Below are 14,391 nucleotides of genomic sequence, written 5' to 3'. Positions count from 1 at the left end.
GTCGAAACCACGAGATTGCGACTCGAGACCACGCCGTTGCGACTCGCAACCAAAACGTGATAACTCGAGACCACGGTTGCGACTCGCAACCACAGCGTGACAAGCCGAAACCACCTGGTTGCGACTCGAGACCAGCTGGTTGCGAGTGGGCTGTTCATTTTAGTTATTGGGCCATACTGTGTTGGACTATCTGTTAAAATGGACTTTGTGATGCTGTGTTCTGTTTGACTGTGTTACTGTTAGGGCCGGCCCAATAACCCCATGACTGTTTACCTATATGCTTGTTACGTGCCAGTATGTGTTTTACGTGAGTGTTTGTATACCGAACCTGACCCATACCGGTAACCATGTTAGGACGTGGTGACCAACGTGATTGACAAATAACCTAAACCTACCGAGCAACCCAAGGTGAGTTCACAACTTAAAAGCATGCGTCCCGGTGGTTTGGGACACGAGACTAACAACCCTATCCCCTGGTAAAAGGGGATACCATTTACATACCTTCCCTAGTTATTGGGAACAAAACTTACTTTTCCTTCCCGGGTATTGGGAAACCTTTTGGTTAATTACTGTTTATACGGATTGCAACTAACGGCACTAAACGAAACTCTATCACTCAAGTCCCTACTACAAATACCGATTAGTCGCCGGGTTCAGGCGAGCGGGTTATTAGTTGATAGCGCTATTTAGGTGTTTACCAGCCTCACACCGTGCCCTGGTTTGGGACGGTCGTGAACTAATGTACTCAGAAATCCGTCAATGATGATAGAACATTGACATCGGGGCATCCTGCGGATACACAACGGTTACCTAGTGTTCGGTATTGGAAAAACAGTTTAGTCGCTAACTTTTGGGGTAGCTCCCCAGGGCATGTATAAACGGATAAATTAACCGGTGAAACAAAGTTTTTGGTAATTAAAACTGGACAACTAGTGGACTCACTCAGCATTATTGTTGACCCCCTTACTGCATGCTTTGCAGGTAACCAGTGACGAAGGAGCTTGCAGCTTGGGAACGTGTAGTGTCTGTTCACCCTTGTGTTGGGTGTTACCTTATTTTGAATCATGAACTTTGTTTTAAACTACCGTACTTATGCTTCCGCCATTTGTTGCTATTTTGGAACTTAAAACTTTAAACTCCGAACTTAATATTTACTAAGCTTATGAATAGTAAGTATTACTTTTGTTATCAACTTAAGTACTCGGTATAATTGGTGGCTGGATCCTGGTCAGTCACGCCCTCGAAGCGGGTGTTATCCGCGGGTGGATTTTGGGGGTGTGACAAAAATCAACTTGTAACAAATATGAAATGTTTAAACAAACCCTAAAAACTTGATTAAATAAATTAGCAAAAAAAATTGAATCATATGAGGTCAGATGTCAATTTTTAATGTTGCGAATGCATGTAGATCTGGAACAATACTTGAAAGCAATCCAAACGCAATTCATTATGATCAAATTGATTAAACAATTAGCTTCAATTTCATTTTTACAGACAAAATGAAACCAGATATCTAGACTATGAAAGAAATAATGAACGATTTACCTACTGGATCTCTCTTGGATTTCGACATCTTTGAAGAACCTTTTAAAGTTATTGAATATCAACGGAAGAAATAAACCCTAACGATTTGGATGCTTTTTGTTGCTAGGGTTTAAAGGCCATGGCTTTTTGCACAACTCCTTAACACACTACCACGATTTCATTCATCGGGTGATACACTGCGACGGGATTGGAGTCAGAGATTTGGAAGAGAAAGAAAGAGAAAATGTTTTCTGAGCTCTGGAATGGTGATCGGTCTCTATTTATGCTAGCTACTTGAAGCGTCAACAAAGGTGCAATGTCAAGATTGCCCTCTTGGCGTCTTAAAAGTTTGGTGAAAGCACCAATTCAACCCCTCTAGAAAAGCTTTATTTTCTTGTTCATGTTGCTATAAAACTTGTACGTTATATAAAATTACATTTGTGTACATGGGAAATGCTTATATATAGTACTAGTGGGAATGCCCGCGCGTTGCAGCGGGTCTCCCGAATGATTTCATATTTAATTTGTTTTTTCGATTATATACGTATAACTGAAAATGAGCCACTATGAATTATATATTAAAGATTAAGAGATGCAACCGGTAGCTAGACGGTTCGGTGTTCCGAATAGATCTTGTAAACATCGCTTAAAACACAGTAAGAACAAACTTGTTTTGTATATTCGTTATCAAAATATCAATTAGAAGACACGACTTGCAAAAGTAAAAAGAGGAGCTTATTGAATCATAGAAAGGTAAACTAACCAATTCTATCTGTGTTTACAACCAAAGAGAAGGTTATTGGATCAAAGATAGGTAAACTAATAAAGATCTAGTATTATATTATCAATAATGAAATTCTTGAAAAATATCTAGTTTGCAACTCCCAATAGTCTTTAGTTTGCTTTGTAACTTCACCATGTTCTTTAACAAGTCTTTCTTTCCATTGTTGTTTGAACCTGCAAATCCCATGTAGTATTCCTTGTTGATCAATGTTCACTCACAAGATTTTATAAACTTAATATTACTACTTACCTTCACTTTAAAAGTAAATTGAGTCCGACATGCTCACTGAATTATAATAGGACGTACCAAACAAATCGGACAAGTGATACTGTATTCCAAATTTGCATAACATGGAAGCACTTTATATTCGTCAAAGATCATTACCATAAGGTAGACCTGGCAAACGGGTCGGGTCGGGTCGGGTCATGGGTCAAACGGGTTCGGGTCAGTTATAAAAAAGGGTTGTTTCGGTTCGGGTCGAAACGGGTCTGGGTCAGAACGGGTCCAGGTCAGAACGGGTGCAATCTATTGTTTTCTTAAGCATATATTATAGAAATATAATATAGTTTATGTGGCATGCCACATGCACACAAGTACTTTAACCGAGTATCAAAGTCAAAATTAGTAAACACCACATTCTTACATCAGATGTAATCTTTAACTTAAACAATACCTTCATATAATGCTTTGTGATAGCAAAAGTCTCAAGCAAAGGAACATATTGTGAAAGATCAACTAATGTAAAATTGTTTCCTCCTGGTATAGACTCAATGCCTTTTTCTAGTTCTATCTGCATTAAAACATATTTAAAATAACATCATCAATTGAAGAAGCTTTAATTCATAAATGGTTATATAGAACTAACCAAAAAGAAAGACTGGAGCAGCGTGCACTTGGAAATGAAACGTTGAAGCATTTGAGCAGAAACCTCAACATTCCGAAAAGTCATGCTCGTCAACAAACTAACCCCGTTAAACGTCAATGGTGGTTCCAAAGTACAATTATGGAGATGTACAACCTCTAATCCTTGCAATGAAAAGAACAAAACCGGTAACTTGAAAGATCTATTATCACTAAAAATAAAGAGTTGTTTCACTGTACTTCCCCTTGCAAGATAACTTATTATTTGGGCAAACTCAGACTCCATATGAAGATGAACAAACGAGCAGTCGAACTCTACTATTGTCGGACCATTGTGTAATAATAGATAACGGAAGATGGCACTGACAAGCTTATACTTGTTCAACTGTCTGTAAGAACGATTAGATGGCAACGTAACCATATTATCTGTAAATACAAGTTTAGGCATACCCCGCCAAGTATACCGCCATCTCTTTGACAAAACACTCGTTCTCACCCAGTGTACTTCGGAGTGGCATACGAGTTAGAATATCTTTAATAATGTTTTGGGGAAGGGTGCTGATGAAATCCGAATTTAGGCTTTGAGTTCTTGTTGGGGTTTGATGCTCCATATTATAATAGTGCTGCTGCATAGTAGAATGTAAAAACACAATCAAACAACTTAATCCTAAATTCCTTACTCGACAACAATAGTTAGGAGTTGACAACTAATTTTGACTTTGGGACTGGGTACACTATATGCTTATAAAAACGGAATCATACCTATCAGTCACATACAGTGACATCTAGAGCATTAAAAATGGACATCTAGAGTGTAAATTCAGCAGCATATAAGCTGCACATCCGAGGATCATTGTGCTTAGAATCGATGTCAATAAGAGTTTGATCATTTCCATCTTCCACTTTGTTGAGAATCTCGGTTTCTCCTACAGAATTCAATTTAGATGACCAGTTCCTTTCAACTATTATTGTCGAAACTTAAAAAGCAACCATTACCTTCAATCAGGAACCATGAGCCGATTAAGCTACCGCATCCCATCATTGGTCGGCGCTGTAACCATCGGGTAACCGCCATCGCCACTTTGAATCCCAAAATAATCTAACTTTTATATCAAATAACTATCAAAGTAACAAACGAATATTAAGAAAAATTACTAATTCTTCGATCATAATGTATACGAAACGAATAATAAGAAAAATTACCAATTCTTCGATCAAATAACTATCAAAATAATCAAACTTTTATATCAAACAACTATCAAAGTAATAAACGAATAATAAGAAAAATTACTAATTCTTCGACCGTAATGTATACGAAACGAATAATAAGAAATTAAGAGTATATAGATTGACGAATTTACCTTGAGATAGGAACTTGGAGAACGATAAAGGGGCAGCAGTTGAGCTCCAGAACAACGGATTTGTGTCGATTAACACCATTAGCAGGCTTACATCATCAGTGATTAAGTTGAAACTTGAATGTTAAAATTAAAACAAAACAAAAAAAGAAACCTATTGATGAATGAAGATAATAGTAATAACTAATTAAGTGTATATAGATTGACGAATTTACCTGCATACTGCTTTGATGTAACAGGGTTCATACTTGGTTTGTTTGTTTGTTTAAGGACAGATTACCTGGTTGATCCAACTGAAAACCAGAATCACAAAGTTAGTCTACGGAGTATTGCAACCAACAAGAAACATCACTTTCATCAGTTTATCAAGCCAGTCCTGAAACCTCTATTAATTCATACCAGTCCTGCAACACATTTAATTAAACTCTTTAGGAAAACCTCCTTTTACAGTAAATCAGTAACACATGCTATTTAGATATGCGATTCTAACTCTTTTTAGGCAGGACAGAAGAGAGAAACCTTACCTTGTTTTCTCATGTATGAAAGTTGTTTTTATGTATGCCGCCCAACTGCAACATAACCTGAAACCACAATCCATAAGTTCAATGGGCCATGAGAGTTTAATAAAAACAGATACATTTAACGTACCTGAAATCAACCCCTAATCATCATCGGACTCTTCTACGGTGTCGGCACTGCCTGGGTTCGTGACAGAGCCCTAGCAACCCAAAACCGCTTCCATCTAGTATTGATTCCGACTGCCACCATAGCTTCTTCATCACCGTTGCCACCAAGGGTCACCGATCTTCAGGCTCTTTGTGTTTGGATCAGAGTGCAAATATAGCACATTATGCAACCAAAATCAAGAATATTTATAATAGAACCATCATGAAGCCTCATAGAAAAACAAACTATATCTCATCAGAGAAGATGAAACCCTAGATCTCAAAAAATCATATGTAGTTACAAGAAACCAATACCTCTCAAAAAATCCCATGATCGGAAACCTTGCCAATGATCACATCGCCGTCTAAACTTGCCAAAAACCTTTCCCTTTGTTCGAACCCTAGATCACTGGTCCGACATCATCTTCGTGCTTGTGCCAAATCCCAATGATCGGAAAAACGTTAGTAAACCCCAAAAACGTTACCTGAGTGCACATCGTCATCGTCGTCCCCGTGTCTTTTTCTTCTCGGCTTCAAACATCATCAGGAGTTTTAAATTGGAATGGAAGGAGGAGATGGCGATGAAAGCCTTAATTAGTGAAGCAGATATACTACTGTAGGGTTTCAAGAGATAAATGGTGAAGCGACGACGAATCACCAATTCAGGGGAAATCAAGAGACGCTAGTTTGATCCTCAAATTATTACACGCTTTTATTAGGGTTGTTTTAGAATTCCATGTGAAATCCCAAGATTAACCCTGCAGCGTCTTAAAACTTTGGAGAACAATGGCTTTAAGCACCTTGTACATGTTGCTTTAAAATTGATACTTTTGGCAAAATTACCATCTTGTACATCACTTCTCCTTTTTAATATATTATAGATATAGATAGATAGTGCATTTAAAGATTCAAAGTATGCATTCTGAATTATTGAAATTGTCTCAAGCCTTGCTTTTTCATTTTTAGCCTTATTATACATGCCAATGTTATACATGTTAATGTAAATAAAAACTTCTCATTACGACACTAAAAAACCCGTCCACCGGACGGGTATACTACTAGTTGAGATTTGAGAGAGAGTATCTGTTTTGAGTTTTTATATATTTTATTTCTTTATTTTGCAATTAAATAGGTAAAATTACAAAAGTACCCTCATGTGACATGCACATGATCTCATTTAGCGTTAAAAATTAACTGTGTTAGGCACAAAGGATAAACCGTGCAAGATTTTGAAACAATAAGTACAAAACTCGTCAATTTTAAATATAAAGGAAAGTGCTTGAAAAAGAGTATAAATATAAAGGACAAAATTTGCAATTCACTCTTTAATTAACTTGATACAGAACAAGAAAAACATCATAACATCTCTCGACAAAATAAATCAAGAAAGATGATGGGCCAAAACAGGTAAGCTTCATATATATTGATCTGAAGCTCGTGTCATAAAGATAATCTTGGAAACCAATATAGCATTCTACGATTATTAGATGTTCTTTAGTGGGCAACATAGATACCATTTTGCATGCTTTTGATGCAATTAGTGAAATGTTGGAGAAAAACTTCATTTATGAGATCAAAGTGTTGGCCTTTAACTCTAGTCATGATTATATAACTTGGTTTGTTACGTGTTATTGACGAGTTTCAGTTGAATCTCAATAAGATTTATTAAAGGCCCCCCTTATTCCCACACCCCCTAGATCTTATTTTCACATCCCTAGTGTATACGGGCAGTATACAAAATATACGGCCCGTATAGAATGTTTTTTGAAAAGGAAAATGCGCAGAGAATGTTTTTTTTGTTTTATTATATACGGCCCGTATATAGTTATACGAGCCGTATACAAGTGTATATGATTTATAAAAAGTATACGGCTCAATGGATTTATTTCTGAGGTTTTTGATGTTTACCAAATGTATACGGGCCGTATAACTGTATACGGGCCGTATAGATTAATGTTTTTCAATTATCACGTTTTTTCCCGTAAAAGCACCATCATTCTAGGGTTTCAATTATCACGTTTTTTCCCGTAAAAGCACCATCATTCTAGGGTTTCTAAACTCTTCATCACCATGGTTTTCAGGACCGGATCGGACATTGAACCGTACGCCTTACTGGTTCACTGGTTGAACCGGTTTGACCGATCGGACCGGATTTACAAACCGGATGACACAATATATATAATATATTTAAACCCCTTCAACTTCAACAACCCTTAAACTTCAACAACCCTTCAACTTTTCAGCTTAGTGCTTACATATCTTTTTCATAAAATCAAACCACAAATCTGTTCCATTCTCTCTCAAAGAAAAACCCTTATCTCCGAATCCGATGATAGTATAAAAGTTATCGTCAAGGATCAGGTTAGATTTTCATCAAATGTTGTTGAAATTAACCATCAATACTTATGATCTGTTCATGTTTTGACTTTTGGTGACAATACGCATGTTTTTTGTGATATTTGCTGAGGGACCGAACCCCGATTGGACCGGTTGAACCAGCCGGTCCGAACCGGTTACGAAAACCATGTTCATCACATTTAAACAACGTTGATCGGAACACGCCGCTTAAATCGGAGCACAAGTAGAGTAACGTTACCGATCAGTCCGTTGATCAAGTAACTAGCAGAAGAACCCGACACAAACAAGTTCTCCACAGTTTGTTATTCAGATCTCTGTTCGGTCATCTTTCCAAACTACAACACACGATAACTTTAAACTTTATAGTGTGTGATTTGACCAGGAAATGATTGGAGGTGATTGCTACCTTTAATAAGCTGTCATAGTTGTCAAATTCGATTTCAACAAATCTTTTCCTTTTCCTTCAATTTCTAGAACATTCTCCGTAACATGAAGACGTGTCGGGTTCTTCTACTAGTGGTATTTTAATGAAGTATTGAAGATTGAATGTGCAAACCCAACCGTTTTTTACCACGGAAACGGTGGCTATGCGAAATACAAACCGCAACCGTTTTTTACTACGAAAACGGTGGCTATGCGAAATACAAACCGCAATCTTTTGTGACTATGGGAAACACAAGTTTTCTTTTTGAGCTTGATGGATGTCCGTTATCTCAGTTGAGGCGGGCATTGTTTAAATCTGAATATAAGTAGATGTTACGTGTAACTTCATTAAACCAAGAACAAAGCCTATTTCGAAACACATATGTTCGTATCAGCGTTGTTTATCACCCTGTGTGAGCATTGGAAACCCGACAAACAGTCTTGACAACTGTGACAGCTTATCTATCTGTGTATGTCACATCCATCCTGTTATAGCAATCGATATGATTAATTTTACAGATTTTTTTTTCTAATTAGCGTTGTTAACTACCAAAAGAATGCATACACAAATAGTTATAGTGGACGAAGCAAATAGACCGTTGTTATTGTGTCTATCTCGGTTGTTCAGTACTTTCGTGATAATAAAACAAGCAGACATTGATTTTGCCAAGATTGAAGGAAAGAATCTGGCCATAAGCGTTGTGGATTCTCAGCGTTATTCGAATGTAAGTGGATCGGGTTCTGCTAGTTATTCGGAATGTTTCGAATCATCACAGAAGACGTGTCGGGTTCAACTCTCCTATATCAACATACTCTTCTCCAGACGCTTAGTTGTTACGAATGACAACTTGAGGGGTCTAGTTAACTTTCAGATTCAGATTCAGATTCAATTCAGGAAGCAGATGATTGGAGCGTAGGAATCAATGCAAAACCCTCACCCTCAAAATCAACCAGAAACCAAAGGAAAAAGGGCAGATAATGGCTGATGGTTCTTCGTTGAGGAAACCAAACGTAGACGGAAATGATAGGCCTGGTAACCGGAAGAGAAAAAACCCTAGTGCATATTCAATCTTCATTGCTTCATTAAAATTACAACACACGATAAAATGCTTGGAACTCACCTGATAACAAATAATCAGTTCAAACTTTCAACAATCGACATCTGGTCCTTGTTTTTCCACGTCATTATGTCACTTTGTGTGTTGACGAAGCTGACAAACACATTGGTATTTTCTCAAAATGTGCAAACTTGAAGAATCTCACATTAAAGGAGTTTGCAACAACGGGATCAAATTGTTTGAGTATCTTTCATCCTCGTTTGGCTAATCTCACACAATGATGAACAGATGAATTTGTGTATCTAAATCAGGTTCTCTGCCTTAGATCGGTCATTCCTTGTGATACATGAACGTTGTATTCTTGTCTTTCAGAAGCGTTTGTATTGAACCAAGAATACTTATACTCTTCTAGCAGAACCCGACACGTCTTCTATCATGTGACGGACACAGGTGCAAGAGAATGGCGAGTTATTTTCAGTTATTTCTGTTGATCCACAAATTCCATTGTTTAAATCAGAATCAGGTTCTCAAAACAAGGATCGTTCTAATAGATTAAAGAGAATAAACCAATTTTTACCATTTTTTACCCATAGTATACGGGCCGTATAACAATATACGACCCGTATACATCGTTCGTATACATTGTATACGATCGGTAAAAAATTTTTTTACCGAGAGTATACGGCCATATAAACCGTATACGGCCCGTATACATATGGTAAAAACCTCTGTAATCTTTATATAGTGTGTGATTTGACCGATTGTATTAAGTTATCTCTGTTGAATTTGATTTCAACAAATCTTTTCCTTTTCCTTCAATTTCTAGAACATTCTCCGTAACATGAAGAGATATCAATTGTATTTTTTTAGTTGCTTCTCTTGTTAAGTTTCTGAACCAACCGAAATCCACAAATTCCAACAGTTACTTCGTTTTTACCGTCCAGTTTCCAAACTCTTTCACTCAAAGTTAATATTCACTGTGGTGGATGCAAGCATAAAGTTAGAAAAATACTCAAGAAGATTGAAGAGTACACAACTGAAGGTTCAGTGCACGAAAAGTTTCTTACGAACGATATGTATCAGGAAGCTCAGTATCAACAACTTGTGAGTGGGAATATGGCTATGAAGAATAGTATGGATAAACAATCACCGGTACGGATTTTGGTGTTTTGGTAGGTTGAAAGAGGTGAATGGTCCTTGTTTTTCCATGTGCTTGTGCTGTAGAAACCGGTGATGAACTTGTGCTGTAGAAACCGGTGATGAACTTGTGTTGTAGAAACCGGTGATGAACTTGTGCTGTAGAAACCGGTGATGAACTTGTGTTGTAGAAACCGGTTATGAACTTGTGCTGTAGAAACCGGTGATGAACTTGTGTTGTAGAAACCGGTGATGAACTTGTAAAATGCTTGTAAAATTGCATCAACTCTCCTATATCAACATACTCTTCTCCAGACGCTTAGTTGTTATGAATGACAACTTGAGGGGTCTAGTTAATCTATTACAAGCTACAACACACGATAACTTTACACTTTATATAGTGTGTGATTTGACCGGTTGTATTCAGTTATTTCAGTTGGTCCACAAATTCCAACAAATATTTCACTCCAATAGCTGAAACCAAACGTAGACGGAGATGATAGGCCTGGTAACAGGAAGAGAAAAAACGGCATGATTCGGAATGTTTCGAATCATCACAGAAGACGTGTCGGGTTCTTCTGCTAGTGTTTCGGAATGTTTCGAATCATCACAGAAGACGTGTCGGGTTCTGCTAGTAGTATGAGTCTGAGTCCATGCGACAGACACAATTCTTGCAACTTAAATCCACAATCAACGTATACAGATGCAAGAGAATGGCGAGTTATTTTCAGTTATTTCTGTTGATCCACAAATTCCATTGTTTAAATCAGAATCAGGTTCTCAAGACAATGATCGTTCTAATAGATTAAAGAGAATAAACCAATTTTTACCATTTTTTACCCATAGTATACGGGCCGTATAACAATATACGACCCGTATACAATCATCGTATACATGGTATACGATCAGTAAATATATTTTTACCAGTCGTATACGGCCGTATAAAAGGTATACGACCCGTATACGCATGGTAAATAATTTTGAAAATTCAGGTTTACCTTGTTAGTTTCTCAAACATTAATAAACATCTGCTTCCTGAATCTGAATCAGAATGTTAACTCTTTCCTTTTCATGAGGTAAAACCGGTTTCAACATCGAGGGTTGTATCGGAATCAGGCGTTGGAAGGATTGTAGTAGTAGGACATTGGTACCACTGTGAAAGTTGCACCAGGAAGCTCAACTTTAACGGACCGATTATTCGACCGAGTAATCAATTGTATTTTTTTAGTTGATTCTCTTGTTAAGTTTTTCTGATCCAACCGAAATCCACAAATTCAAGTCAAGGATCGTTCTAATAGATTAATGAGAATAAACCCTCGTTTCTTCATCTTCATCATCATCTTCAAGAACAATGATGAACAGATGATGTTGGGAATTAAACGCATGTACGTGACAAAACAAGGATCGTTCTAATAGATTAAAGAGAATAAAGCAAGGATGTTGTGAATTCGCATAAACATATATTCGTTTCATAACCTCCTGCTATAAATCAACCACAACTGACAAAGAGCATGTATTAGAAACCATCCTATGTCTTTTACCAACCGAAGAGGCAGCAAGGACAGATAATACTTCATTTGTCGAGAAACCATATTGTCAAGAAACTAACATCTTTTACTCATAAACCCTTGAATCCCAACGCTTCTCTAAAAGAGCCTGTATTAGAAACCATCCTATGTCTTTTACCAACCGAAGAGGTAGCAATGACAGATAATACTTCATTTGTCGAGAAACCATATTGTTAAGAAACTAACATCTTTTAATACTTCATTTGTAACCGTAAGGATGATGCAAATTTGTACGTAAAGATCTCTACACAAACTCTTCTACATCTTTTAACCAATTGTCCATCACTTAAGACCTTGAAAGATTTGTTGAAATCGAAGAAAAAAGTAACTAGCAGAAGACGTGTAAGGTTCTTCCAACAAACTGTGTATATGCTTGTGCTGTAGAAACCGGTGATGAATTTGTGTATCTAAATCAGGTTCTCTGCCTTAGATCGGTCATTCCTTGTGATACATGAACGTTGTATTATTGTCTTTCAGAAGAGTTGGTATTGAACCAAGAATACTTCAAACATTCTAAACCCTACTTGGAAACAAACCAACAAAATCTTCTACATCTTTTAACCAATTGTCCATCACTTAAGACCTTGAAACATTCACGAACCATAATGGACTCAGACTCATACTACTCACCCTCCCCTGAGGAAAAGTTTTCCCGACGACTCAAGACAAAGCAGTTGGTTTGGGTTCATATCACCCTGTGTAATCATTGCATTACATCCCCGTTGAAAACAAGTGATTAAAACGCTTCTCCTTACAACTCTCATCAAATGCCTCACCCTTCCTTTTTATTACAGTCATACGACACGTTTTTTTTTTTTTGTTTTTCAGTCTTTGTTACTTGTTAAAGTTTTATTTTTTTTTACTTTTAGAAAGCTTTGACCACCTAACGACTGTAAAATGTCTCGTGTGATTGACACCTTAAATCCATTAAATACTTTGGGTAAAATCTAATTTCTTTTCATACGGGCCGTATAACTGTATACGGCCCGTATAAATTATTCGTATCCATTGTATACGACCAGGCAAATTATTTACACATGGTGTATACGGGCCGTATACAGTTATACGGCCGTATGGAATGAAAAAAAACTGACAAAGTCTGAAGGCACAGACTTTGTTAGTTTTATTTTATTATATACGGGCCGTATAACTGTATACGGCCCGTATACACCGTGTGTAAATAAGATTTTAGCATGTATTAATATTTGGACCCTTTATTAAATTCATTTCTTCATAAAAATCCACATGAAAATCATTTGTTCAACCAAGTGATGTGACCCAAGAAGCCCAGATTTTTTTTAAACGGCAAGGAACGACGTGTCAATCACCGTAACACCAGGCGCTGTGGCCAAGGTCGACTTTTCGACGCCACTAGCCCCTTGGCTCTTCTAAATGCACGGAAACCCGACCTCCACCCGCCCAAGACGAATCGGCGCCACCCGTATTCGTCATTCATCTGGATGCCGTAGAAAATAATGGGGAGAATGGGAGTCGAACCTGGGTCACAAGGAACACCAAGTCTTTCCCCAACAACTCCATCACTCGGTGACGGATCTAGCCCAAAATTTAGAGGCATCCCAATTCTTTTTTTTTTTTTTTTTTTTTTATCACGAGTATCTTTTGCACAAAACCTAAAAAAAGTAAAAAAAATTACATTATGTAGACGGAGTTAGAGATAATTTTACACCACGAATACAGTGTTGAACTATAACCACCTGTGCTACCTATACTATAACACTACCTCCGCCGTTGCCGCACCACCACCTCGTTCGCACGAAGGCCAGATATTTTAGTTTTGGTTTTTTTAATGATGGCACGATGCCCAGATATTTTAATTTTGTTTTTTTTAATGAAAATGGCGTGTCACCACCACGTGTACATCCTTATCCAAACCACTCCCTATCACTATATCTCCGTTACCTCCGTCGTCTCCATCCCCGCATAATCTCCCTTTTGTTTTCTTCCTGACGATTTAACCTATAATAATGGCAACGTCACTCTCCACTTGTTTCCACCCAATCACCATCCTCCCTACACCATCATCCAATATCCGAGTTAGCCGGTTAAAACCACCGGCCGCAGGGGGGTCCACCAAGTGGTGGGCTCCACTCTTCGGTGTCTCATCAGATCCAGACTACATTCACAATCCAGCAACCGAATCGGTAACCGGAAAACCAGATCTGGATAAAACCAGATCACGGTTTGCTCCGGGATGCTTTACGGAGGAAAAAGCGAAACAGATGCGGATGAAGACTATTGAAATGGCTAATTTCCATGACCTTATGTACCATTCTGCTATTGCGTCTAGACTTGCTTCCGATGTCTCTGGCCGCTGAACAATTTGTCGACTTTGATAATTAATTAATTAATTAGTTAGATATTATTATATGTTTGTATTTGGGAGTTGAGTCCAGCACAATTTATTAACCGATTTCGTAGTTCCTGGTAGGAAGGAAGCACCATTATTGTTTGGATAAATAATATAGATGATGGTTGATGTTAGATCCATGTTTTGAATCATCACATCTTTTATGATAACAAAGCAAATAACATAACGATGAATTTTCCGGCTACCAACCAAGAAGCCACCTACCTCTACTTTTTTTTCTTTATTGTATACTAGTGGGTTTCACCGCGACAGGTTTTTGGTGGGTA

At 37.6% G+C, this 14,391-nt stretch overlaps 2 protein-coding genes across 6 annotated transcripts; one reads left to right on the top strand and one right to left on the bottom strand.

Annotated features, from left to right (window-relative positions):
• Positions 1–2,241: 2,241 nt before the first annotated feature.
• Positions 2,242–4,984, bottom strand: LOC110880070. 5 transcript variants are annotated; one of them, XM_035978001.1, is made up of 8 exons: positions 4,743–4,977; positions 4,531–4,643; positions 4,166–4,288; positions 3,932–4,095; positions 3,620–3,795; positions 3,174–3,558; positions 2,982–3,098; positions 2,242–2,481 (listed from the first exon to the last, which is right to left on the bottom strand). In XM_035978001.1, the coding sequence occupies exons 5-8, from the start codon at positions 3,778–3,780 to the stop codon at positions 2,449–2,451; spliced, it is 696 nt and encodes a 231-aa protein (XP_035833894.1). In that variant the 5' UTR covers positions 3,781–3,795; positions 3,932–4,095; positions 4,166–4,288; positions 4,531–4,643; positions 4,743–4,977; the 3' UTR covers positions 2,242–2,448. The 5 variants fall into 5 exon arrangements, with proteins under 5 accessions (XP_035833894.1, XP_021984323.1, XP_021984321.1 ...); XM_022128631.2 differs by lacking the exon at positions 2,242–2,481 and adding an exon at positions 2,488–2,704 and having other exon boundaries at positions 3,620–3,792; positions 4,743–4,984; XM_022128629.2 differs by lacking the exon at positions 2,242–2,481 and adding an exon at positions 2,488–2,704 and having other exon boundaries at positions 4,743–4,980.
• Positions 4,985–13,664: 8,680 nt separating this feature from the next.
• LOC110880069 lies at positions 13,665–14,309 on the top strand. The gene has a single exon (XM_022128628.2). It carries the CDS (start codon positions 13,722–13,724, stop codon positions 14,070–14,072), a length of 351 nt encoding a protein of 116 aa, XP_021984320.1. The 5' UTR covers positions 13,665–13,721; the 3' UTR covers positions 14,073–14,309.
• The last annotated feature ends 82 nt before the right edge of the window (positions 14,310–14,391 follow it).

The sequence above is a fragment of the Helianthus annuus genome, chromosome 9 (genome assembly GCF_002127325.2).
Source record: "Helianthus annuus cultivar XRQ/B chromosome 9, HanXRQr2.0-SUNRISE, whole genome shotgun sequence".
NCBI lineage: Eukaryota > Viridiplantae > Streptophyta > Magnoliopsida > Asterales > Asteraceae > Helianthus > Helianthus annuus.
Note: the sequence above shows the minus strand (reverse complement) of the source record. Positions and strands in the feature narration are given on the sequence as shown.

Coding starts and splice junctions, on each gene's coding strand:
- LOC110880070 (XM_022128631.2), bottom strand. CDS start 3,780: ATGGAGCATCAAACCCCAACAAGAACTCAAAGCCTAAATTCGGATTTC. Junction 3,559..3,619: donor ATGGCGGTATACTTGGCGGG/GTATGCCTAAAC, acceptor TCGTTCTTACAG/ACAGTTGAACAAGTATAAGC. Junction 2,705..2,981: donor TCACAAAGCATTATATGAAG/GTATTGTTTAAG, acceptor CCCGTTTGCCAG/GTCTACCTTATGGTAATGAT.
- LOC110880069 (XM_022128628.2), top strand. CDS start 13,722: ATGGCAACGTCACTCTCCACTTGTTTCCACCCAATCACCATCCTCCCT.